At 40.5% G+C, this 27,990-nt stretch overlaps 2 protein-coding genes across 3 annotated transcripts in view; one reads left to right on the top strand and one right to left on the bottom strand.

The window, feature by feature from the left end:
• LOC106080744 (leucine-rich repeat serine/threonine-protein kinase 1) overlaps positions 1 to 8,663 on the bottom strand; it is a 34,516-nt gene extending 25,853 nt beyond the window's left edge. For both annotated transcript variants that reach the window (XM_059361848.1, XM_059361849.1), the window contains exon 1: positions 8,490 to 8,663. In XM_059361848.1, the coding sequence (XP_059217831.1) occupies positions 8,490 to 8,505 (16 nt within the window). In that variant the 5' untranslated portion in view covers positions 8,506 to 8,663. The remainder of the gene's footprint in view (positions 1 to 8,489) is intronic.
• Positions 8,664 to 10,833: 2,170 nt separating this feature from the next.
• LOC106080751 (phosphatidylinositol 4,5-bisphosphate 3-kinase catalytic subunit beta isoform) lies at positions 10,834 to 27,504 on the top strand. The gene is made up of 9 exons (XM_013242275.2): positions 10,834 to 11,022; positions 17,136 to 17,345; positions 17,420 to 18,073; positions 18,166 to 19,283; positions 24,737 to 25,324; positions 25,392 to 25,698; positions 26,490 to 26,660; positions 26,729 to 26,848; positions 26,933 to 27,504. Exons 2-9 carry the CDS (start codon positions 17,202 to 17,204, stop codon positions 27,059 to 27,061), a joined length of 3,231 nt encoding a protein of 1,076 aa, XP_013097729.2. The 5' UTR covers positions 10,834 to 11,022; positions 17,136 to 17,201; the 3' UTR covers positions 27,062 to 27,504.
• Positions 27,505 to 27,990: the final 486 nt, after the last annotated feature.

Here is a 27,990-nt window from a genome sequence, read left to right as displayed (position 1 = left end):
TTTTTCTAAAGCAAGCTAAAAGTAACAGCTGATAAGTGACAGAAGAAAGAATGCAATTACAGAGTCACAAGCTGTGAAAAAATTTGTCAACGCCGACTATATGAAAAATCCGCAATTACTTTTTGGGCAACCCTATAAAAATTAAATTTCAGCAAGTTTTTGCGAGGAGGCCACCGTAGCGCAGAGGTTAGCATGTTCGACTATGACGCTGAACGCCTGGGTTTCTAATCCTGGCGAGACCATCAGAAAAAAATTTTCAGCGGTGGTTTTCCCCTCCTAATGCTGGCAACATTTGTGAGGTACTATGCCATGTAAAACTTCTCTCCAAAGAGGTGTCGCACTGCGGCACACCGTTCGGACTCGGCTGTAAAAAGGAGGCCCTTGTCATTGAGCTGAAACTTGAATCGGCCTGCACTCATTGATATGTGAGAAGTTTGTTCCCGTTCCTCAGGAGAATGTTCATGGGCAAAATTTGCAAAAAAAAAATTTTGCGAGGAAAATCCATCCCCTTTAGCACAATTTTCTAAAACGCTTTGTCTCGGCAATCAATGCTCGGATTCAAGCAATTTTTTTGCACCCTTAAAATAACCTAAAAAAGCATATAGCGCAAGGTAGTGTTTACCCACAAAACCCCCGAATTGACATTATTACCGATGTTAGGGGCAATATGGATATCAAATGAATAAAATTTGGGTATAGAGTACGAAGTATAGAGTTATAAAAATGTAGGCCTCCCTGTTTGACCATTACAGAAAATTTATTCCTCTAGCCGAACGTAGAATGGACGGTATATCAACACTTGTCCTTTGTAAGTGTTCTTCAACGCTTCCACTACTTCTACTACGCAATCTTTTCAACCTTGCTTACCGTGCGGGAGTTTTCCCGACGCATTGGAAGGTTGCGAATGTTCAGCACATCCCCAAAAAAGGTGGGGCGAACAACCCTGCGAATTACCGGCCAATTGCGATATGCTCCGTGCTCTCAAAGGTTATGGAGAGTATGGTTAACCATCATCTTGTCAGATATTTAGAGTCCAATGGCCTTCTTAGCGACACACAGTATGGGTTCCGTAGAAATCGCTCTACGGGTGATCTAAGGGCATTTTTGTTGGAACGATGGAGTCGCGCTATCCACCAGTTTGGTGAGAGTAAGGTCGTGGCTCTGGATATCTCCAAGGCATTTGATAGGGTCTGTCACGGTGCACTTTTAACAAAGCTGGTCGCTTTTGGAGTCGGTTATAACGTCGTTCGAGCTTTCTCAGAGGTCGCACTATTTGAGTTGTTGTAGATGGGTTCTCATCAGATGAGTATACATTGAACGCAGGTGTGCCACAAGACTCTGTCCTTTCCCCTTCCCTTTTTCTTATTTTCATTGACGATCTATTGGGTCAGACTTCGAATCCAGTCTACTCATTTGCCGATGACAGTAGTCTGTGTCATTCATATTCATTCGACCATAGGCCCAGTCCTCAAGTAATTGTGGACAGGAGGCGCATTATGGATGAGACGCTCTCCCAGTATTTGTTGGCCATTTCCGAGTGAGGTAGAATAAACAGAGAAGACTTTAACGCATAGAAGACGCAGTGCTGTTTCTTGTCTCACAAGCTATTCACTGAACCACTTCAATCGTCGATATCTATCGACGGTATAGGTATTGAACAGTTAGATACTCTTGATGTTCTGGTCAAAACACGTATTCGAAGTGTCGAAATAAGCATTCGTCGGAATGTGGGTAGCGTTGTATTGCTCTATCGTTATTTTCATGGCGTGTGTCCCAGGGATATTCGTCTTCTTATCCCTGACGTTAGGATGTTCACCAGGAACACAAGACTTGCCAGGAACTCAGACCCGGTTGTAATTGATTGGCCAGCGACCGAACCATGCATTACCGAGATAATTCATTTTTCGCCCGAACCATCCGTATGTGGAATCGACTTTCGGCTAATGTCTTTCCCACCGACATTGACGTTCAGAAATTTAAGACTAATATCAATAAACACTACTCCCTCTTTCCCCCTCCAACCCTTTAACTTTCCTAAATGCCAACGCAATGCACTACATATATAGGGGACATCCCCTGCGTGTTGGTTACGTGATAAAAAAGCCTAAGCGCCATGATCTTCTGCGTTTCTTCTCGAATTTCTGACACCCTGTTTCGAGACGTCGCTCTCTACTCTGTCACTCCATTGAAGTTTTGGTTGTTGTTGTTGTAGCAGTACGTTATACACTGAGACGGTAGCCCTTGCCGGTGAAAGAATACATCGGTTCAATCCGGCACGTAGAACCGGCTGTCATGGGATTTTTGGTCTTTCCCTTTTGCGTTTTCTTTTATAGTCGCCTTTAAGACTTCTTTGCTGGAGCTTTTTCGTTCATTTTAACAGCCTTGCCTAGCCAACTCAACCGTTGTATTTTGATGCGTTTAACTATCATATCGTCGTCATACAGCTGGTGGTTCATACGACGCCTATATTCTCCCCTAACCCAAACTGTTTACGAAGGATTTTTCTCACAAACACTTCAAGTACTGCCACATCGCAAGTACCCATTCTCAGGAGCCATATAACAGCACGAGTAGTATCAGTGTCTTGTATAAAGCAACTTTTGTCTTTCGAGAGGTGGCTTTGCTTCTCATCTGCTTGCTCAATCCAAAATAGCATCTGTTAGCCACTATTATCCTTCGTTTTACTTCAAAACTGGTGTCGTTTGTTTCAGTTACGGCGATGCCGAGGTAGATATAGTTTTTGACTATCTCAAAGTTGTAGTTTCCAACTTTCTCCATTTTCTTTATCTGGTCGGGTTTACAGGTCTTTGTGGGAATTGATATCATCCACTTTGTCTTATCTCCATTTACTGTCATTTTCCCATTTTCCTTGACTCTCTTTCGATACTTTCAATGGCTGCAGTTATTACTTCCGGTGACCGACCTATGATGTCGATGTCGTCGGCATAGCCAAGTAGCATATGTTATCTTGTGAGTAGTGTGCCATGCCTATTCAAACCTGCATCTCGTATAATCTTCTCCAGCAGATATTAAAGAGATCACACGAGATGCTGTCTCCCTGTCTGAAAGCTCGTTTGGTATTGAACGGTTCGGAGAAGATCTTTTCTATTTAACTGAGGAGCGTATATCAGCAAGAGACATCCTGTAAAGTCCTATCAGTTTTACAGGGATACCAAACTCAGACATGGCCTGAAATACCTTTGAACGTATAGAGCTGTCGAAGACTGCTTTGTAGTCAATGAAAACATGGTATCTGTTGATTAGTCCTTTTAGGTTCTTTTCCAGGATTTGGCTTAGTGTAAATATCTGGTCTATGGTGGATTTACCAGGTTTAAAGCCATACTGATCGAGCTCAATTATTTCGTTGACTAGTCTTTCACAAAGTACGCTTTCGATAATATTTTGTATGCGAGGACAATATCCACAACAAATATCGTTCTCCTACTAAATTTTCCAGAATATTATATTAAGAAACAGGGGATAATTCTCTCATTTCGAGGAGTGCAGCCCGATTAAAGTTTTAAGCTCAATGATAAGGGGCGTCTTTTTTATGCCGAATCCGAACGGCGTATAGCATAGCGACTCCACTTGAAAGAAAAGTTTCACATGGCAGATACCTCACAAATGTAGCCAGCATTATTAAGGGTATAACCACCACTGAATATTTTTGATTTGAATCTAGGCTTTCGGCGTGATAGGCGGACATGCTAACCTCTGCGCCGGTGGCCTAACTCCCCTACTGTATTTTTATTATAGCAGACTTTAGGTATGATTTTCATGATCTTAAGCAAGATTCACGCCATAAAGGGAAGCTTGTAGATCAAAAAATCAGTCCATTCATTGCTGCATCTTGCTTAATTTTCTCCAGCAGGATATTAAAAATATCTCACTATAAGCTGTCTCTTTGTCTGAAACCTAATTTGGCATGGACGTTTTCGGAGGGTTTTTTCTATTTTAACTGTGGAACTGGCTTAAATACTTATGAAAGTGCAGGCCTACCAAAAGTGGTTTTGTTGTTGACACAAATACGATAAGTTTCGATTTGGATTAGACATAGCGTCTATTGAATGAGGGAATTACCAGGTTTCTTTCACGCTCTAAACTATTTGGTGTGCGATGGAAAAGAAATTTATTCCTCTGAAGTTTGCACATACGGTTTGCCTATGAACAAACCATTCACGTAAAATGGGATTTAAATTTAAGTTCAATGATAAGGTTCCTCCTTTTAATAGCGGGATTTAAATTTAAGCTCAATGATAAGGTTCCTCCTTTTAATAGCCGAATCCAAACGTAATGCCGCAGAGCGACATCACATAGTAAAGAGGTTTTACAAAAGAGAGGAAACTAACACTGAATATTTTTGCCGATATTCTCGTCGGGATTTGAACCAAGGTGTTCAGCGTCAAAGGCGGACGTGCTAATCTCAGCGCTACGGCGGCCTCAACGGGAATTGAACCATCAGGTATGCGTTTTTTTCAGCCATATTGCGCATGGAGCTGATTCATACGGCATCTCAGCATGTCGCCGCTGGTTCTGAATACTTTTGCTGGCAACCCATTAATTCCTGCTGCTTTGATACTCATTAGTCGGGTTACCGGCGCTTGCACAAATACTGAGAGCCTATGATGCTCGATAGGACAAGGCGAGTTATTGGCCCCTTTAAACAACAAATGGTCATCATTTTCCCGCGGCGATCGGTCGTTTAGACTGGAACGAGCTTGCTCGCCTATAAGAGCTTGACGAGGATCACCAACTCCACATGCAAATATGGCTACAACAACAACCATTTTTGGGGAGAAGTTTTTACATGGCTGCTACACCATATTTTCAGCCACGGGATAGCTTTGAGCACCACACAGGCTGGAACTTTAAGGTCCGATCTGTGTGATGTTCATCACATGTCACGAGAAGCTTAGCTGCGATCTACGGCCTCCACAGGATACGAATTGTGGAATGCTCTATGCGGAGTAGCTGCAACGGCAGCAGCGGACAATCAGCGTTATCGAGCCTCTCAGGGAGAGGCCGGGTGGCACCGGCTCTTGGTTAAATACTGAGTGTGATGCTCGATATGACAAGGCGAGTTAGTGTCGTCTTTAAATAACCAATGGCCACCCTGTTCCCGCAGTGATCGCGCCATTGGACCGGAAAGTTCTTGCTCAACTACAAGAGTCCGTTGAGGATCGCCACCTCTACATGCAAATGCGACTACAACAACAACAAATTTTCAAATGGTACAATACCTCACCAATGTCGCCAGTGTCAGAAGTTCTTGCCAGCCTTCAAACCTAGAAAACGTACGGTGTCATAATCGATCATGTTAAACTCTGCGCCACGGCGGCCACCATCGGAATTGGCCGCCAGCTGAAATTTGAAATAGCGAGTAGTTTTAAGCCTCCAACATCCGATCCAAATATGGTTCAGATCGGACTATATTTGGATATATGGATCTGAAGCCCATAAAAGCTTTATTTTTTATCCGATTTCGGTGAAATTTGAAACAGTGGAAAGTTTAAGGCTTCGTAACATCAGATCCATATATGGTTCAGATCGGACTATATTTGGATATAGCTGTTATATAGACCGATCTCCCGATAAAGCCAAAAAAAGCTTTATTTTTTAATCGTTTCGCTGAAAGTTTAAACAATGAGTAGTTTAAGGCCTCCCGACATATGACCTAAATGTGGTTCAGATCGGACTATATTTAAATATAGCTGTCATATGGACCGATCTCCCGATAAAGGGCCTGAAACCCATACAAGCTTTATTTTTTCGGGTTTTGCTGAAATTTGAAACAGTGAGTAGTTTTTGGTTCAGATCGGACTTTATTTAGATATATCTGCCGTATAGACCGATCACCCGATAAAGGGTCTGAAGCCCACAAAAGATTTACATTTTATCCGATTTGGCTGAAATTTGAATCAGTAAGTTATTTAAGGCAACAACCGATCCAAATATGGTGCAGATCGGACTAAATTTGGATATAGCTGCCATATAGACCGATCTCTTGATAAAAGGTCTGAAGCCCATAAAAGCTTTATTTTTTATCCGATTTCGCTCAAATTTGAATCAGTGAGTTGTTTTCTGCCATTATATTGACTTCTCAAAATTTAGTTTCGCTCACACTCTTGTTTTTCCCATTTCTCCCTTTCTTCTGGGAATAAAATTTTCTCTCCTAACAGATTTTATCTATATGCCGTGTTTAAGAATACAAAAAATTTGACATTTGTATCCCGACATTTTTCATGGACAATGATTCATCCTTCCTATTTTGAAGATAGTCTCCTAGCACATCGTTTATATGTACACTGTAGAAGTTTATAAAGTATATCCTTGGTACAATCGTCCTTGTTTTCTTTCGGGGATTTGGCACAGATAAGACTGATATAAAAGAATTTGGCTTTTATGAGGATTATGGCTAGTCTCTCATCCACCAAAGTAAATTTGTGGTGTTAATCTCCGATTTATCACAAATTCACAGCCAAACTTTTGTCTCGCATATCAATATCAATGAAACTTGAAACAGTGGTAGTTTTAGGTCTCCCGACATCCGTCCCATATATGGTTCGGATCGGAGTATATTTAGATATAGCTGTCATATAGACCAATATGCCGGTTAAGGGTCTGAAGCTCATAAAAGCTTTAATTATTACCCGATTTTGCTGAAATTTTAAATACAAAATTCAACAGTGACTTATATTTATTAGACCACTCAATGTCCGTGCCGAATTTGAGTGCATAAGTTATCCAATTTTCACCGGATTGTGACAAAAGGGGGTTAACATATATACCCGAGGTGGTGGGTTTTAATTTGTGTAATGAATTTGATTGATTAATAAGAAGCTTACCACTAAATGGAACTTATGCATTCGCCCTGTAGCTTTTAGCTGAGCCTTTTATGATACCAACGACGAACACTATTAAACTCGGAGCCCAAAGTTCTAACCTTTGCAATGCAAATTTTCCCACCAGGTGCAAACTTTTCTCACACCAGACCAACCTGCGACGTGTTCACAATTATCCCGTGACCATGTATTTAAAGGTCACTATTTAAAAACATTTGATGAGGGCATGTTCAAGGGAGGAACCAAGATTGGCCTGGACTTTGCCAAGTTAAACAACTCAAAATCATTGTTGAGTTTCTTTATTCCTTATGAATCCATAATGTTGTCTCACTAATCAATGAAAAATATGATTAGTACCATTTTAAGACCTTTCCGTAAAGAAGTTCGTCTATAAGATGTAATCTTATGACCCAAGAGAGCGCCATACACATTTACATGCGTGATATTTAATATTTCGATCAACTACTGAATACTTCCTTTGCTAAACTGTACACCTTCGGCGAACTCAACGGAGAACCAAGGAAATCTTATACACTATTGCCGTATTAGTCAAAATCGGACGAAAAAATGGGCACACATATTAAAAATAATAAAAGAATCCGATTCAACTTTAACCTCAATGATAAGGGACTTTCTTTTTAAGGCCAAGTCCAGGCCGCACCTCTTTGGGGAGAAGTTTTTACATGGCAAAGTACCTCACAAATGTCGCCAGCATTGGGAAAGGACTACCGCCGCTGAAAATTTTTCTGATGGTCCTGCCAAGATTCGAACCCAGCGTTATAGGTGGACATGCTAACCTCTTGGCCTCCGAGAATCGGTTTACAAATTAGTATTATTGCAATACTCGGATTGTCACTTTCCAACAGACCCCTTGGTCTGTTGCTGCTGAGGTATAACAATGGGCTTAACAATTGTCTCTTTTACCCAACCTAGTCCAAATCGGGCCATAGCGTAGCGCAGAGGTTAGCATGTCCGCCTTTGACGCTGAACGTTTCGGGTTCACCAAGTTTTTGAGGTGTTTATTGACCTTCTGGGTGTTACAAAAAAATGCACTCTGTACAACAGTGCTGTAGAGTATAAGCATTTAAGGTAAATCCAGTAATAAAGGGCTGGAAGGTAAAAGTAGATGTGATAGCTTCCTCAAAGGATGCCTTCGTATTTGTTGCCGTCCTAGATATAATATGGAAGCAATCTCTTCGCTGTTTCTTAATAGATGTTTGACATTTTCGTATAGGTGTTAGAGAGTTAATTACCCTAAAATGTTTGAAAATATGTATCCACTCGGAATCTTATGTCCCTAATATCTTGTACAGCATTAATATATGCATTAAAAATGTATAAAAATTGGATTCAAAGTTTTGCATTTTACATATTGTAATTATAAGATTTAAAATCAAGTATGTTAAGCTAAACAAATAAATAAAATCCAAAAAAAAAACCCTATTTAGAAAATTACCTTCAACTTAATGGTGTTTCATTTTCTATTCACACATTTCATATACTTTGGATATATACATATGTACAATAAGCATATGCTTCCATCTGTTGTGAAATAGCATCGATAAATCAATATTTTAACATATTTTGCCATAGAGAAATCATTAAATATTAAATGCAAAATATAATCCACCACTCTACTACTCTTACCCTCATCATCGCTCATGTTGCAGCAATTATCCTTTTCTTATTCGTTCAATTAATTGTTTGTCCCTATTTATCTATGCTTGTACTGTATTTATATTCCAATTCTACATTATTTGTGACTGCAAATGTATACTTTCTTTTTGTTTTTTTGAGATCAACAAATTTTTCGCAACAAACACAACAACAATTATTGTTTATTTATTTTAATGTCAATTGTCAAAATTTTCGATTATATTATAAAAGTTATCGATGTTTTATAATTGCATATCGATTTTGTGACTTAAGGTGGGTAACAGTAATAATCAAGATGCACTTATAAGGTGAGGTTATGCGAACAGCTGAGTAAAATTTTTTTATTTATGTTTTGATTTTGCAATAAATGTCAAGTGGTTGTTAACACAAATATAATCTTTCCTAAGATCTTTAATAAGCAACAAAACAGTATTATAATGATGAGAATACAACTTTAAAACACATTTGAAGAAGATAAATTGTAAAACAAAGTTTATTATAAAACAACTTTGACATTTGTATTTTCGGCATTTGCCAATCAAGGTGTTTTCGTTGGGGATAGAATTTAGTTGCTGTGCTAATGGCAACACCTCTTCATTGTACCTTGGGATGCACTTATAAGGTGAGGTCTTGCGAAAATCTGATTACAATTTTTTATTGTTGTTTTGATTTTACAATAAATCTGAATGTCAAATGCTTGTGAACACAGATGTAATTTTTTTTAAGAAAACTTTGGTTTATTTGATGGGATATTCCACACATAAGCAACAAAACGGCGTTTGTAAGCGGCGATAAGATTAGCTGCTAACCTTAACTTACTTACCTAAGCAAGGCGGATTTAAAAAGGTGGTCTCATGCGAACAGCTGCTAACAGCAGGCCAGGTTTGACGGTATAAAGATGACAAATTTTTGTTTATATTCTCTTTGTTGTTATCTTCTTTCTCGCATATTCTCTGCCCATGTACGCACACGTATACACACAGGCACACAAATTTCTTTTGGTATGTTTGCGAAACGTCGATCAGCTTGATGACAAGAAGGCGGTTTGCACCATATGATTTGTGGCTGTTATACAAATGAGACCAGCTTTAATTCTTTAGTCCTATCCAATGCAAGTCAGATCTTCCAGATAAAATATCTGTGTAAAGTTGTACTGGTAAGTTATCGATAACATGATAATAACAGATAATAAGAAACGATTAATCGTGATTTGCACTAAAATAAAAACCTTTACTATTTCGTACAGTACAAATCAAAGAGTTGACACTTAATAATGTCAGGCCGGCTGGTTTCAGCTGTGAGACCACCTTTTTAAAACTACCTGCGGAAAGTGACAACTGATGATTAGTGGTTATCGCATTCTAGCGAAAGGTGTCCAGTTCACAAGTAAATATACAGTGCAATTGGTATTATACGAATAACTCTACATTACTACTACATTTCATGATATATTCATTTACAGGTAGTGGCAAAATATTGAGTACACTATCTGTCAAAATCAGTGATTAGTGCAGCTCTGATTTTGAGTATCTTACTAGTTTGCGCCATTTTTCGTAGTTTGTATTTGATATGGTTTTCAACTATAATACACACACACAACCAAAACTCGTTGACAGATAGTGCACTTCGAGAGAAAAAAAATTGTAATCAGCTGTTTACGATACTCTACCTGCTAATTATGTCATGCTACATTTATCTAATTCACAACGAATTATGCTGAGTTTACATGGCACATGTGATGCATGGTCATTGTAATAGTATTGGTGAAAACAAAGGTGTATCTGTCACACGTACATATAACCATCAGTCATGGTTGAAAAATTCAAATCGTTTGTTTTTTTTTCGATTTCGATGAATGGCGTCTATCGATTACATTTTACAAAGCAATGTGTACTCATTAATTTACAAATATTGAAAAACACGTTCTGTGCCAAATGAAGTTATAAAATAAGGAGTAAAGTATGAAAAATTAAATAAAATGAAAGAAAAGAAAAAATTGTTGCACCGTTTTTGACAAAAGCTGTAATCAACACGTACACACAATGAGTACGATTATGATGTGCCGTCTAAAAAGGCCACTAGAAACAACTTAATCTTGTTTGTACCGTGCCCAAAAAATCCTGATTTGTGGCCTACATCAGCTGATTTTAATAAGGGAAAACATTAAAAAAGATTTTAATGATCTGTGTAAACGTGCTTTCATAGAAACCGAACGCATGGTGCTCATCAAATCGCTTACTCGATTTTTTTTTATCGATTATTAGTTTTTTTTACCACAAAAGTCCACCTATCGATAAATAAAAAAACGACTTTTAGATCCCTAAGTGAGAACGAACAAAAAAGTATTGTGATTCTTGGATTCTGCAACATCTTTCATATTTTCATGTCAACATTAAAGTTTTCAAAGTAATTTTTGTCTCGTGAAATCATTTAAAATACCAGCAATTGAATCTTCAAGCAAATACAACATTTTTTTTGGGGGAGTTCATCGCCCACCAAAAATCCGTGCGCAAGAAAAGAAAAGGTAAAACTCAGCACTAGGCAATGGAAAGTGGAAGAAAAAAAGAAAGGAATTTATTTCGCGTCCGTCACTGCGTCGCTGCATACAAATACATAAATTCGTTGCAAACAAACAAAAAGTTATGTGGAGGGCTGTAGGAAGGATGAATATTAAACATGTTTTTGTCACCGGATCGATCGGGGGAGGTGATATTGCATAGGTGATTCCCAAGAATTAATGATGAGTGTGTTTGGGTGCGACGGTACGGCGACGACGCCTGCTGCTCGCCCTCTGCTGTGTTGTCGCTGCCGCTGCAGGGCAAACAATCTTTTGACATATAGGTGACGTTTTGAAGGTCCGCTCTGGACAATACATCTCGGAAATTGTTTGTAAAATATATTTCATCATATATGCGGCGCCAAAGTGTCACAAAACCCCAAGCAAACGTATTCAACATCGAACCTTGTGCGACATTCTGCCACAGATCAATGAATGCTGTCCGAAAAATGTTTCAATTCGTTGATAAGGGGACATGTAGTTTATAGCCCAATTCATACGACGCCACTTCTTCGGAGAAGTTCACAGTGCCGAAGTAATTAATCATTTATGAATTGCAAATACGGGAAAACGTATTTTTATTTTAATTAGAGAAAAAGAGTAACTAACTTTTTAGTTACTCACTTTAGACCATTAAGTATGGTATGAAATTGGCAAAATCGGTACTGGAATTTTATTTTATGTTTGGATGTTTGTTTTGGTGTTTTCCCACCAACATTCTACATAAAAAATGGTGCGATTCACATTTAGCCCTATTGTTTTGCAGCCACAACTTTTCTGTGGATTCAGCCATCCTTGGCTAGTGCCTTAATTAGCTGATTCATTCTTGAATTTAAACCCAATTGTTAGGAAATGTTAGTAAAGCAATCCTCTTTTACTTATGTACAGGATTTACCAAAAGTTCTTTCAAAAATAAAGTCTTGAGATAGTCTTTGTTTCAAAATGCCTCTAAATTGGTCAGAGATTTGGGTAAAAAAGAATTCGGAAGATCTAATTTTAGTTTTTTAAAAAAAAGTTTTTTAAATCTTTCTCAAAGCAAAGACTGCTTTATATAAACTTTTCAGCAATTTCGGCCGTATGCGATAGTATGGTTCTCATAGCCATTAGGTTAGTTTGGTAAGTAAAATTGTGTCGAAAATTTCATCCTACAATGGGCACTCAACAGTGCTTCGATTTCTTTTCGTTATATTCCATGAAATATATGTTTAGGCTGAGGGAAAGAGTTGACCATGTTTTCAAAAAGCGTGGCACGACTGAAGCTCTCCATAGGTCAAGTGCCGTGAGGGAATTTCACAGTTTAACTTTGTTTTAAATCTTACTGATATGTGTGCAATTTATGAAATCTCTGTAAGATTTGGAAATTGAAAAGTCTTCGAAAATGGTGATGGAAAGGTAGATGGGTATGTACGATTCCCCTTGCTCGGCATTAATGATGGGCATGGGTAAGTTTGATAAGGTACCATACCACAGACAAATTTGAAATTCGATTCCACAAATCCTGCACTGGTAATCCAAGCTCTTCAGACAAGATAAAGTGAAGTGAAGTGCAAAGAAGCTCCAAGCTATTTATGTTTCCAATACCATGCCCATACGGCCGTTACCTAGGAAAATATGCTAAGCGATTATAGCCGGACAACAGGCGATCAGCGTTGGGTTTATAATCTAGGACCACAACTACCGCACTACTTTATGTACACGTTGTGTAGCTCTATCTGAGGGTTGTTGTATGGAGAACAATTAAGCGTTTTGTTATCGGCACTTAATTCCTGAGTTTTAATTTTTTTACTTACTTTATTTGGCTTTGACAACATTTATTCCATTAGCCGAATGTAGAATATCGTTCCAAGCGCCTCGATCTTCTGCGCTCGTTCTAAAATCTCTGACACGAAGTTTCGAGGTGTCTCCCATCACATTTAGTCTTCCAGGTTTGTGTATACCACCGTGTATGCCTTTAAAATACTTCTTTGCCGGAGCTTCTTCATTTATTCTGACAATATGACCTAGCCAACGCAGCCGTTCTATTTTGATGCGTGTAACTATGCTATCGTCGTCATACAGCTCGTGGTTCGTACGTCGCCTATATTCTTCATTAACGAAACTGGTCCATATATTTTACAATGAATCTTTCTCTAAAATACCCCAAGCACTGCCTCATCTGCTTTCACAAGTACCTATGCTTCAGAACCATATAACGGAAGTATCAATGTCTTGTATAGGTTAGGTTAGGTGAGGCAAGAGTGGCAGTCCTTTACAGACTCACTTAGACAATTTTATGTCCATTATGATACCACAGTAGCGACAGACCAAGGCTACTGGCAGGAATCGAACCCACGATGCCTTCACTGGTAATCCAAGCGCGCTACCAACTCGGCTACCGGGGCGCCCTATGTCTTGTATAGCGTAATCTTCATCTGTGGAGAGGTGGACTTGTTTTTAAAGTGCTTAATTAGGTTCAATTTAGCATTTGTTTGCCAGTATTATTCTTCGCTTTATCTCAAAACTGGTGTCATTCGTTTCGGTTACGGCGGTGCCGTGGTATATAAAGTTACTGACTATCTCAAAGTTGTGGTTCTCAACTTTCTCCATTTTCTTAATTGATCGGTTGTACAAGGCGTTTTGGGGGTTGAAACCATCCATTTCGTCTTATCTCCATTTACTGCCAGACTTATTTTCGCTGACTCTCTTTCGATTCTTTCAATGGGTGCAGTTACTACTTTCGGTGACCGACCTATGATGTCGTTGGCATAAGCGATTAGCATGTGCTATCTTGTGATCAGTGTGCCAATCTATTCACTTCTGCATCTCGTCTAATCTTCTCCAGCAGGATATAAGGATATAAGAGATCACACGATAGGATAGGAGACATCCTATTGTGTGATCTCTTTAATATCCAGGTATTGGTATTGAATGGTTCGGAGAGATTTTTTTACAACCAAGGCTAAACTGCTATCTCCACACACAAGGCCAAGCTTGATAGATCGCAACGGTGTACCAAGAAAGTGAAAAGCCCACCTCCAGATTCCGCGTAAAAAATGGTGGCCCCATATCATTGAGCTAAAACTGGAAAAGGATTGCACTTATTGATATCAGAGGAGTATCCCATTTTTCTTAATGGAATATTCATGGGGAAATTTGTATGTATGTAGTCAACAAGGGGCGCTGGGCCCGTTACCCGCCCCCGGAAAACTATGAGAACTACTATGAGAAACAAAGGAATAGTAAAACGGACCTCGACAACGTTGTCGACCCAGGCATACGAAAAAAGGAGCATGATTTCCGGATCTGCACCTGGAATGTCCGCACTCTTTGTAGAGAAGTTGCAGTATACGCGATGACGGATCTATTAGAGAAGTACAAGGCAGATATTACCGCCTTACAGGAAGTGCGGTGGACTGGGAACGGCGTCACTACAACACCAAACGGTGACGTACTATATTATAGCTGCCATAACACGAGGCATGAATTTGGCTGTGGATTTGTGGTTAGTCGGAGACTAAAACAACTTGTCTCGAGTTTTACTCCGGTGGATGAGAGGCGAGCCACAATCCGCATCAAAGCCAAATTCTTCAACATCACGGTAAATGGTCCAATATCTGTGTCCCGGTTAATAGCCAAGCTTACAACCGCGACATAAGTGGTTTACTATCTGGCCATAATCGTCCGTTCTAGGGGGAATGCGCATCACACTTCATAACGGTAACGGACAGCGTGGCACAGCTTTGGCAGAGCAGATTGAAAGCTCCACGTTTTGCACGGTGAATGAGGATGCCCCCACTAAGACTACGAGGAGGTGCAGCAGCTCGCCAGACATTTCATTGCATCCCCTGATCTCCTGAGTGACGTTTCCTGGCAAGCCGTCATCTCTTTGGGGTCAGACCAATTCCCCATAATTCTCACCATAATTCTCACCGACCACCCGACTTCATAACCTCTGAGCGCCAGACGTTTATCAATCAGAAGAAGGCCAATTGGGCTGGCTTCAGAGAGTATGCCAATCGCCGCTTCAGTGAACTGCAACCCCCCTCGGATGTGCTAGTGGCCGAGAGGAAATTCCGAGACATCATTAACTCAGCAGCCGCTCGCTTTATACCAGCCGTTCGAATACCCCAAGTGCGGCCCAATATCCCGACGCAAGCAGTGCCATTCGCCGTATTCGTGGTCACCGAGCCGATAAACAGCCATCACAATTTACCGTGGGCGAAGATACGAATGTCATCCGTGGCGCCAAATCATCTAAGGCATTGGGCCCCGACGGAATCTCTATATTGATGTTGAAGAATCTAAATTCACCTGGAGTTGAGTACCTTACTACTGTCCTCATTACTCCTCCCGAGCCTCCTAGGAGTATCAACATGGACTGCATAGCACAACAACACCTTTGTTGTTGCCGTGGCTTCAATCAGCCCAGGCCATGTAATAGGACGGTCATCGTGTCACTGGACCTATCGAAGACATACGACACGGTCAGCCATGCCAAATTATTTGAGACAATACCAACACGTCCCTCCAGCCAGGCCTGAAACGCTGGGTCGCGAATTATCTGTGTGGTCGCCAGTCATTTGTGGAATTTAGGGATAAACACCGAAACACCGTAGAGTGAAACAGGGAGTTCCCCAAGGTGGGGTGATATCTCCGGCACTGTTTAACCTCTACCTATCCTCCATTCCACCACCTCCAGACGGTACGATTATGGCATCAGGCCCCCCACCCATTGTTGATATCTGCGATAGGTTGAACGTCTATCTCAACGAACTTGCTTCATATTTCGCTGCAAGAAATCTGAAGATATCTGGCACCAAATCTTCAGCCACATTTTTCACTAAAAATACGCGTGAGGTGAATACAGAGCTGATTGTGATAGTCGATGGAGAAATGATTTCGACCATCAAGTGTCCCATAATACTTGGCATCACATTCGACAGCTCTTACACATTCTCCCCACATGCCACAGCAATTTGCGATAAAGTCAAAAGTAGAAACAAGGTCCTCAAGTCACTTGCTGGCAGCACTTGGGGTGCAGACAAAGAAACCTTGTTGACCACATACAAAGCAATTGGCCGGTCTGTGGTAAGTTATGCAGCGTCAGCATGGTCTCGTCAACTTTGTGACACGCAGTGGAATAATATTCAGATCTGTCAGAATGCCGCCCTCCGAACTGCGACGGGCTGTCTCCTCAGTTATCATGTGGACCACCTCCATCAGGAGACAAAGATCCTACCAGTGCGAAGACATAACTACATGCTGTCTAAACAATACCTTTTGGGCTGTTATCGCAGAGACCATCCAAATCATCATTTTGTGTTTAGATATCCACCGCCCAGAAGCCTTAAAGTAGATCGAAATGATCTAGAGCGTGAGGTTCAGCGCTACAAGAGAGAAACTCTAGATCAAGCGGCATAACAAGCAGGTCTAGACAACATTCAGGCAGACACGTTAGCAGATGCGGTAAATAGCTACCGGGTGAATGTTGTTCTTGGAGAACGATCGCCTCCCATTGCACCTGAAGAAATTGACCTTCTCCGGCAAACCAGAGAAGTTCTGGCTCAATTACTTTCCGGCAGATGCAGCCGCCTCAACTCCTACAGAGCAAGGATTGATGCCGACGTGCAAGATGTATGTCCCGATTGTAACCAGGGACCGCACGATACACGTCACCTGTTTAACTGTCCAGCTAGACCCACTCGACTCAGACCCAGATTCCTGTGGACGCACTCCATAGTCGCCGAGTTCCTGGGACTTGATACGCAATAGAATCAAGCAGACGAACGATAGAACACAATAAAATGAAACAACAACAATTTGCAACTAGCGGATATATTCACAAAATCAACTGCGGCACCTCATTTCCCTAAGATTCGAGAGCAAATAGGGGTATTGTAATACTTGCTACAATCAATTACAATAGATTCGAAGCCATGATAATATAATCTTTCGCATATAGTAGGATCTTGATAGCATTCTCTAACAAGACTAGAGAAGAATGGAGCCTTAAGCTTCTTAACTACTGGCGCAACTTCCTTTACAAATTTGCGTTACCGTTTGTGCGTTAACATTCTTTTTTTTGTTTGTAATATTTCCAGCTCTTCGACATTTTGAAAAGAACTCTAAAATAAGCCAACGACTTGCCTTTTTAAATTTCTGTAAAAATGGCACCGTTGGCCGGTTCACCATTTTCCATTGACACATGGAAAAACGATCCACCAGATGTTGAGCTGAAATGCTTTCTACCAAATGGCATTTTTCTATGTTTGTACGTACCTGTTACAACTACAATCAGAGAAGTTAAGACGGTAAGTCAAAAAGACCTATTAACAAATAAAATTAATTTTTAAAATGTCTGTTTGTCAATTCTTGAAACTTGCAGGAAATGGTTAAACAGGCTAAAACGTTTCCATTGAATAATCTCATCAAAGATGCTTGTGATTATGAAGTTTGTGGAATTTCGGCCATTGCCTTGGTTGAACCAATCCAAGACGAAACCAAACGTTTGTGTGAAGTACAGCCTTATTTTTGCCTTTTGCGTTTGGGAGAGCGTTCAGAGACCAGCACGATATCCAGTGACTATGAACTCTCGAAATTGGTCAGTAACATGATTGGCAAATCCTTTGAAGATTACAGCGCTCAACGTAGTCCCGAGGAAGATGATTTTCGACGAAAAATGACACTGCTATGTGATGAAATTGAATTGGAACGTTCCAAATACAGTTGGTATGAGAAATTGCTGTACGAGCATCCATTGCGTTTAGCGGAAACGCCCGATATGCCAGAGATCATAAAGAAAAGATTTCGTAATTCGAATTTCTTGGTAGTGGTTAAGTTAGAAAATGATGAGACCTCCTTTACAATCTCAGTGAATGAGCATCATACACCGCGATCTCTCATAGATTCGGCAATATTAAAAGTTCGCAAATCACAAATAAAAGTCAATGATCGGGCCACGGACTATATTTTGAAAGTTCGTGGTCGCGATGAGTATTTGTTTGGAGACCATCCTCTGATACAGTTTATATACATACAGGTTGGTTAAGCTATTCATTTGCAATGCTTTTAAACGTATTTATATCTATTTGTCTCTCTCTATCTCTCTCTCTCTCACACACTGTATTGTAGGAAAGTCTTTCGGGTTCTGATGTACCCAATGTAGTACTAAAAGCCATCAATACCTTACCATCGTACATAAGTTATAAACAAGAATTAAATGCTATTCCGAAACGACCACCGAGAACTGAGAACTATCGCCATCCCTCAAATGAAATGGAGAAACGTAAAGTTAAGTGTTCATGGGATATAAATCAAGCATTTCGCCTGCGCCTACATCGCATTGACAATGTGAACTGTGATTTGGTTCGCGGCATGAAAGTTGGTGTTCACATCGGCCTCTATCACGGCGAACACAAGCTGTGTGCCCAACATTCACTCGACATAGCCAGCAGTAATAATCGATCATTCACATTTGATAGGGACATCGTGTTCGATATACCCCTGCAAAACTTGCCACGCATGACTCGACTCTGTTTGGTCATCTACGAGGTGACACGAGCGTCACGCTCCAAAAAATCATCAAATACCAGTAGTAATAATACAATTATAAAAGATGCCAATATAAATAAGAACTCACTGGCCTGGGTGAATACAACAGTGTTCGATTACAAGGAACAATTAAAGAATGGCTGCCTATCACTGTACACATGGACGTATGCCGATGACATACAATCGGATGAGATATTTCATCCATTGGGCACCATTGAACCAAATCCACGTAAAGATGAATGTGCTGTGGTGCAACTCACATTCCATAGTTATGGCTATGATTACATACAATATCCATCGGAGGATACGGTGTTGCAGCACGCCTCCAGATTGGCGGCCGAATCAATGAACCGCATAAAATCTCAGGTTGGTCAACAGACACCGACAGCATCAAGCACCGCCGTCAGCAAAGTGTTATCCCAGTATTCACGTACTTTTAATAAACTCTATGAGATGCACGATCAGGATCGCACTGATATATGGGAAAAGCGATACAATATCAAAATCGAAGAGCCCGAGGAACTTTCAATTCTATTGCATTGTGTTAATTGGAATAAACGCGATGAGGTAGCCGAAATGTGGTATCTATTAAATGAATGGCCCCCAATATCGGTGGAGAGATCACTTGAATTATTAGACTATGCCTATCCAGATCCTGCAGTTAGAAATTTTGCTATTCGATGTCTTAGAAACTTAAGGTAAGTGCCAAAATAAAACAACTGAAATGTAAATATAAGCTATTAAAACATTGGTTAGGATTAACCTAAGATGGACTTCTTACTTTGCACTTCTTCGCCAATGGCAACTTACCCGACAAAATGTTAATTCTTTCCCTCAACCCTGAATATTTGTTGAGTTTCTAAAAAAAAAAAAAACTAAGTAGTGCCAGATATAGCAAGAGGAAAAAACATCCTAGCTGAGGTGGTAATTTTGTAGGCCTGAATATGCCTGTCAACGAAAGTTTCTCCGATTTAGCCTCTTCAGGCACGTACTGTAGTCTAGAATCGGAAAAAGAATCCGTACGGCGCATTGTCACAAATGGCGGATCTTTACGGCCCATTTACATAAATGGTGCTTGCCGATTCTTTTTTTTACCAAACGGGCCTTCCCCTTCATTAAGCGAAATGAATTGCCCGAATACAGGCAATCTGGTACTACCAATCCTACCCTAGACTGAGGTTATGTTTCCAGTTAAAGTGCAGTTTGCGGGGAAAATCGCAAAAAAATCAAATTTTTTGGGTATGAGACGAGTGGGTTTGGCTGGGCAGTTAAACAGGTGACGTGTGGTCCCTGATCACAATCGGGACATACATTCTGCACGTTGGCATTAATACTTGCTCTGTAGGAATTGAGGCGACTGTATTTGCCGGATCGTAATTGAGCCAGAACTACTCTGGCTTGCCGGGGAAGGTCAATTTCTTCAGTTGCAATGGGAGGCAGTCGTTCTCCAAGGACCACATTCATCCGGTAGCTATTCACCGCATCCGTCTGCATGAATGTTGTCTAGGCTCGTTTGATCTAGAGGTTCTTACTTGTAGCTCTGGACCTCACGCTCTAGATATGTAGATCTACCTTAAGTCTTCTGGGCGGTGAATACCTATTCACAACATCATGATTTGGATAGTATCTGCGATAGCAGACCAGAACTTATTGCTTAGACAGCATGTAGTTGTGTCTTCGCACGGGTAGAATCTTTGTCTCCTGATGGAGGTGGTCCACGTGAAAACTGAGGAGACAGTCCGTCACAGTTCGAAGGGCGGCATGCCAAGTGCTGTCGGCAAGTGACTTGAGGACCTTGTTTCTACTTTTGACTGTATCGTAAATTGTGGCATGTGGGGAGAATGTGTAAGAGCTTTCAAATGTGACGCCAAGTATTTAGGGACACTTGATGGTCGGAATCATTTTTCCAGATTTTTTGCAGCGAAATATGAGGCAAGTTGGTTGAGGTAGACGTTCAGTCTATCGCAGATGTCAACAATGGGTTTGGGGGCCTGATGCCATATGGTACGATCTGTATGCCGTCTGGATGGGGTGGAATTGAGAATAGTTAGAGGTTAAAAAGTGCCGGAAATATCTCCCCGCCTTTCACTCTGCGGTGCTTCGTCTTCTTATCCCTACATTCCACAAATGACTGGTGACCACACAGATAATTCGCGACCCATTGTTTCAGCCTGGCTGGAGGGACGTGTTGGCGATGCCCTCAAATAGTTTGGAATGACTGTCTCGAATGCCTTCGATAGGTCCAGTGCCACGAGGACCGTCCTATCGCATGGCCTGGGCTAATTGAAGTCACAGCAAATGTGTGCGGTGATGGCATGCAAAGCAGTTGTTGTGCTATGCAGTCCATGTTGATGCTCGGCGAATGGAAATTCCCCCACGAAGCTCGGGAGGAGTAATGCCGCAAGCGTCTTTGCTACTGGTGAGAGAAGGGAGATCGGTCTGTACGACTCCCCCAAACTCTGGTCCTTTCCAGGCTTCAGTAGCGGGATCACTCTGCCCATTTTCCAGACATCGGGAATTATAAGAGTGTTCAAAGACAGGTAGTAAGGTACTCAACTCCAGGTGAATCCAGATACTTCAACATCAATATAGAGATTCCGTCGGGCCCAACGCCTTAGATGATTTAGAGCCACGGATAACATTCGCCCACGACCTTATAGCCCTGTCACTCTCGGGATGCACATTAAATTGACGGTTGGCGCATTTCTTCGGATCAGTCACGATTACGTCACCAAAAGTGACTGAGTTCCTATTATCCCGTCTACCGGGGTTCGAGAGTGACTTAACAGTGGACAACAGCTAGGCTAAAACGGTGCCTAAGTTACACTGCTCCAATTGTTGCAGCCACAAATTCCGCCTATGTTCGTTGATTACCCCGTTTATTTCCAGATTCAGCTCGCTGATTCTGGGGTTAGTGGGGTCTATACAAAGAATCCCATTACGCTCGTCTGCGAGTATCATTGCCTGCGCCAGGAAATTGGTATAAAGCGAGCGGCTGCTGCGTTAATGATATCTCAGAATTTCCTCTCGGCAACTAGCACATCCGAGGGTGGTGGCAGCTCGCTGAAGCGGCGGTTGGTGTATTCTCTCAAGCCAGCACAATCGGCTTTCCTCTGATTGATAAACGTCCGGCGCTGTGGTTATGAAGTCGGGTGGTCGGTCGATGGTGGGGGGAGGTGGTCAGACCCCAAAGAGATGACGGCTTACCAGGATACGTTACTCAAGAGATCAGGGGATGTAATGGAATTGTCTGGCGAGCTGCTGCACCTCCTCGTAATCCTAGTGGGGCATCCTCATTCACCGTGCAAAACATGGAGCCTTCAATCTGCTATGCCAAAGTCATGCCACGCTGGTCGTTACCAGGGGAGAATGCCATGTAATGTGATGCAATTTTAAAGTCCCCTAGAACCAGGCGATTATGGCCAGATAGTAACCCACTTATGTCGGGGTTGTTAGCTTGGCTACTAATTGGGACACAGCTACCAACTCTACTCGGCAGTACCGGATCTGACTGCTAAACCCATGCACTCCATGTAATGGTCACTAGTGCCAGGCGAGATGGGTCTGTATTGGCGAGATGGGTCTATATTGCACGGAATGGTGTATCACGAAGGCCAATCCTTCACCTCCATTTCTTGAGCGATCCCTACGTAGCACATAGTATCCGTTACAACTGTGCAAGCTGTAGGTGTTGATCAGCTTTGTCTCCTGGATCGCTGCGACAAATACGTTCTTCCGACGATCACATAGTCCGACGACGAGGACGCAGAAGGCGACGACAGCGACGCTTGTGATCCACTGCTGTCTATGTTCGCACAGCACCTTGCAACATATTCAGTATGATTATAATGATGTGAGTCTGGCAAAACGAACAGAACCAAGCGTGCGGAGAAGGCACTCCGGGATGTGCATCTCCCATGACGAAAAAAAAGAACCGTACAACATTTTGTTCTTGTATAATACATATGTACGATTCAAGACTAGAACCACTTCGCCGAAATCACGACCCTGGTTTCACAGTGGTATAAGATTGACCATTCCAGAGAGGGATCTGGCTTATTCGAGATGGAAGAAGCTTCGGACAATGGCACTCAGGGACAATTTTCGAGCAGCAAGGAGACGTGTCAATTCCTCAATGAAAGAAGCTAAGGAGACATACTACGCCAATAAATTTCAATTGGCTTTAGGAACGAAGAAGACATGGATGACGATAAAGGAGATCGGCATAGGAGATTCCTCTAGGAGACCATGCAACTACGATGCGAATGACACTGACTTTTATAACATAGATCGAATTTCGTTGCGATTTAAAAGAAATGATGGTTTCTAATTTAATTGTGTCACTGAGGAAGAAGTTTTATTTGCGTTTTCCCAGGTAAAATCAAACGCTGTGGGGTATGACGTAATAAATTCTCGATTTATTAGGATCTTACTACAACAGATTTAGCCATATATGACAAATGTATTGAATACTATTTTGATTATGAGTAGAGATGGGCGATGGGTAAACACCCAAAAGGTATTTACCCGGAAACTCGGTAAATACCCCAGTATTACCCCAATGCCCTATATCGGCAGATCGGTCTATATGGCAACTATATCCTAATATGATCCGATCTGCGCGACATTTAACAAGAATAGGTAGATGTCTACCAAAATCACTGTGCCAAATTTTTTTCGAAATCGGAGCTCAATACTCTTTATCGGAAGATCGGTCTATATGGTAGCTATATCCAAATATGGTCCGATCTGAACGATATTCAACAAAAGCTCAATGTTTCAAATTTCATCGAAAACAGATGAAAAATTATCCTTTTATAGGCTCAATACTGTATATCGGGAAATCGGTCTATATAGCAGCTATATCCAAATATGGTCCGATCTGGACGTCATTCAACAAATCGATGTAGGCATCTACCAGAACTCAATGTGCCAAACATCATCAAAATCGGATAAAAATTGCTCCTTTTAAAGGCTCATTACACTTTATCGGGAGATCGGTCTGTATGGCAGCTATATTCAAATATGGTCCGATGTGGACCAAATTTGACAGGATTGGGTAGGGGTCTACCAGAACTCCCTGTACCAATTTTCATCGAAATCGGGTAATAAATGGATTAATGGCCTAAATATCCTATATCGGGAGATCGGGCGGTCGGTCTATGGGGCAGCTCTAACCAAATATGGTCCGATTTGGACCACACTTCACAGAGATGGGTAAGGGTCTACCAGAACTCACTGTTATAGTAGGATCCACATGTATACTGACAATATACAAATCTACCTACCTAGTGATATTGATGAACTCGTGAATTGCGTTAATAGGCCCAACGAGGATCTTGGTTCAGTACGTAGCTTTACGCCAGCCAATGAATTGTATTTGAATTCAACAAAGTCAAGATGCATAGTTGTACGCAGGTGGAATCTTTCACTTCCTTATGAACCTGACATCTGTATAAACGCACGGCGCATTGTTGTTTCTTCCGCTAAGAATCTTGAAATTACCAACTCGGCGTTGTCGTGGACAGATCATGTTAATGTAATTATTGGTCAGACTTATGCCAAATTGAGATCACTGAGGTTTACACAACATTTGGCTCATATTAAGAAGTTATTTCATGCCAATCTTGTTATACGGATGTGAATTACGGTGGCCTCCTAGAAATAAAACTAATAATACAAGAGAGGCCCCCGTAGCGCAGAGGTAAGCATGTCCGCCTGTGACGCTGAACGCCTGGGTTCAAATCCTGGCGAAACCATCAGAAAAATTTTCAGCGGTAATTTTCCCCTCCTAATGCTGGCAACATTTGTGAGGTACTATGCCATGTAGAACTTCTCTCCAAAGAGGTGTTGCAATGTGGCACGCCGTTCGGTCTCGGCTATAAAAGGAGGCCCCTTATCATTGAGCTTAAACTTGAATCGGACTGCACTCATTGATATGTGAGAAGTTTGCCCCTGTTCCTTAGTGGAATGTTCATGGGCAAAATTTGCAATTTTCTACTAGGTATACAGCATTTTTGGCTGACTGACTCACTGATCAAATTTCCAAAGGAAAGCGTTATGAAAAGGCCTATCCTAGACTCATAGCTAAAGAACTTTTTTATTACCAATACATTTTTATAATTTTTTTGCATTTATTTTCTTTTCACAGAGACGAAGAACTTTTATTATATCTACTGCAGCTGGTACAAGCCATGAAACATGAATCTTATTTAGATTGTGCCCTAACCACATTTATCCTGGAAAGAGCGCTACGAAATCAACGCATAGGTCACTATTTCTTTTGGCATTTACGTTCTGAAATGCAAACGCCATCAATGCAAACACGTTTTGGTTTGCTGCTTGAGGCATATCTGAAGGGATGTAAGCCACATGTACCACTGCTGCGTAAACAACTGCAGGTGTTGGAGAAACTTAAACAGGGTTCCCTATTGGCCAAAAAGGGCAGCAAGGAGAAAGTGCGAAATAGTCTGCAGGACTTTCTGCGAAATCAACGCAACAGTGGCTTCTTCCAAAGCGTACAGAATCCTTTGAATCCCAGCTTTCGCTGCAAGGGTGTCAAGCCGGAAAAATGCAAAGTTATGGACTCAAAAATGCGACCCCTTTGGATTGTCTTCGAAAATGCCGATCAAAATTGTCATGACATTTATATCATATTCAAAAATGGTGATGATCTGAGACAGGATATGTTAACATTACAAATGCTTAGAGTTATGGATCAATTGTGGAAAAATGAAGGGTAACTAAAATCATCTGTCCAAAGAACAAATTTGCATTTTAGAAAAAAAACTATTTTATTCGTTTAGCATGGATTTCCGCATGAACATTTACAATTGCATTAGCATGGAACGGCGTTTGGGCATGATTGAGGTGGTGCTTCATGCCGAAACAATTGCCAATATACAAAAAGAGAAGGGTATGTTCTCAGCGACATCGCCATTCAAGAAAGGTTCCTTATACAGTTGGCTAAAGGAGCACAACAAAACAGAAGAAGAAATGAACAAAGCTGTCACAGAGTTCACATTAAGTTGTGCGGGATACTGTGTAGCCACATATGTGTTGGGAGTAGCTGATCGACATTCGGATAATATTATGGTGAAGAAGAATGGTCAAGTAAGTGTTTAATACATAATAATACGCAGCGACATGTAGCTGTTATTTTGCTTATAAAGGGTGATTTTTTTGAGGTTAGGATTTTCATGCATTAGTATTTGACAGATCACGTGGGATTTCAGACATGGTGTCAAAGAGAAAGATGCTCAGTATGCTTTGACATTTCATCATGAATAGACTTACTAACGAGCAACGCTTGCAAATCATTGAATTTTATTACCAAAATCAGTGTTCGGTTCGAAATGTGTTCATTCACCGTAACGTTGCGTCCAACAGCATCTTTGAAAAAATACGGTCCAATGATTCCACCAGCGTACAAACCACACCAAACAGTGCATTTTTCGGGATGCATGGGCAGTTCTTGAACGGCTTCTGGTTGCTCTTCACTCCAAATGCGGCAATTTTGCTTATTTACGTAGCCATTCAACCAGAAATGAGCCTCATCGCTGAACAAAATTTGTCAAAATTTGAACACATTTCGAACCGAACACTGATTTTGGTAATAAAATTCAATGATTTGCAAGCGTTGCTCGTTAGTAAGTCTATTCATGATGAAATGTCAAAGCATACTGAGCATCTTTCTCTTTGACACCATGTCTGAAATCCCACGTGATCTGTCAAATACTAATGCATGAAAATCCTAACCTCAAAAAAATCACCCTTTATAACTCAGTTTCAGTTTGATTTTGCGAAATGTCTCTATGTTCGTTTCGTCACCATTTTTTTTATATTGCATTTTGACAGTTATTTTCTTGGTCCGATTAAATTTAAATCATCTTTTTTCTTTGTAGCTTTTCCATATAGATTTTGGTCACATTCTGGGCCATTTCAAAGAAAAATTCGGTGTTCGTCGAGAGCGTGTTCCATTTGTACTCACTCATGACTTCGTATATGTGATAAATAAGGGTAGAGCCGGTCATATGGCTGATGAATTTAGATATTTCCAGGAAATGTGCGAAAAGGTATGCATAACATAGTCACTATCTGAACCGCTGGTTTCACATTCTTCTCTCTCCTTCCGTCTGTTTAGGCATTTTTGGTACTGCGTAAACATGGCTGCCTTATACTCTCCCTATTTAGTATGATGATATCAACAGGACTGCCAGAGTTGTCATCAGAAAAAGATTTAAATTATTTAAAAGAGACTTTGGTAAGAATTTGGATATTGAGTCAAATTTTACTAAGATTTATAATATTTATGCATGGTTGTCTTCCTTTTGTTTTTTTTTTGCAGGTCTTAGAATATAGTACAGAAAAAGCTCTCGAACATTTCCGTTCGAAATTTAGCGAGGCTTTAGCCAATTCCTGGAAGACTTCACTCAATTGGGCTTCACACAATTTCTCCAAAAACAATAAACAATAAAAGCACGTAACGTAACACAACGTAAAGAGAATCTATCTATATATGCATATACATACATACATATACACCACTGCATGTTCATCTCGAAAACAGAAATAACAAAAATTAGATACAACAAGAAAAGAGAAAAATCCCCTTTCCCACATAGACAAAAGCGCATACACAGAAGAAAAAATAAAAATCGGCTTCAAACAAGAATTAATTTGATACAATTAATTTTTTAATTGAAACTGCTTCAATTACGAAAATCATAATGTCAATCACCATTTTTGAGAAAGGTAAATGAAAAAAAAATTAATTAAAAAAATTTTCAACTCATTTTCTAATTGATCCACTTCAAAAAATGATTGAAAATTTGGGAAATTTTCAATTTCGACAAATCTTTCAAGTTGAAGCCTATATATTTAAGATATGGTCTATGGTGATATTCCTAATTCAAATTCGAAAAATTTGGATTAACTTATACAAATGTTTGAATCATTTTTTTATTCAAAAAAGGTGAAATTTTCAATCACATCTTAATTGAAAGCATTTAAATTAAATTCAATTAAAAAATGATTGCAACAATTATTTTTTTATTTGAATACATTTTTATTTTCAAATAAATTTTTAATTGAAAAAATTGTCTGTGTATGCATATGTGTGTGTGTCTACCTGTTTATGACACTCAAGTTTATCATGATCTTCACCGTTCATCTTTTTTTCTAGTTTAAAATTTCCCTCTCCCGTCCCACACCATATCCTTCGGTCGTTAAATAACCAGGTCCAGAAAGATGATTTTCGAAATAAGATAGGTATTTTGTTTAGCTTAGAAGGCTTTAGAACTTAAAGGTAACTAAAACCCATGGGCCAAATTTAAATCAAGAAACTTTGTTATGAACTAGTTGTCCACGTAAATAGGTAGAATTCCATGCCCCCGTATGAATTTA

Source organism: Stomoxys calcitrans, chromosome 2 (genome assembly GCF_963082655.1).
Source record: "Stomoxys calcitrans chromosome 2, idStoCalc2.1, whole genome shotgun sequence".
Classification (NCBI taxonomy): Eukaryota; Metazoa; Arthropoda; class Insecta; order Diptera; family Muscidae; genus Stomoxys; species Stomoxys calcitrans.
The sequence above is the reverse complement of the archived record's forward strand: the minus strand, read 5'-3'. Positions and strand labels throughout refer to the sequence as shown.

Coding starts and splice junctions, on each gene's coding strand:
- LOC106080751 (XM_013242275.2), top strand. CDS start 17,202: ATGGCACCGTTGGCCGGTTCACCATTTTCCATTGACACATGGAAAAAC. Junction 17,346..17,419: donor CAATCAGAGAAGTTAAGACG/GTAAGTCAAAAA, acceptor TGAAACTTGCAG/GAAATGGTTAAACAGGCTAA. Junction 26,661..26,728: donor TCCAGGAAATGTGCGAAAAG/GTATGCATAACA, acceptor CCGTCTGTTTAG/GCATTTTTGGTACTGCGTAA.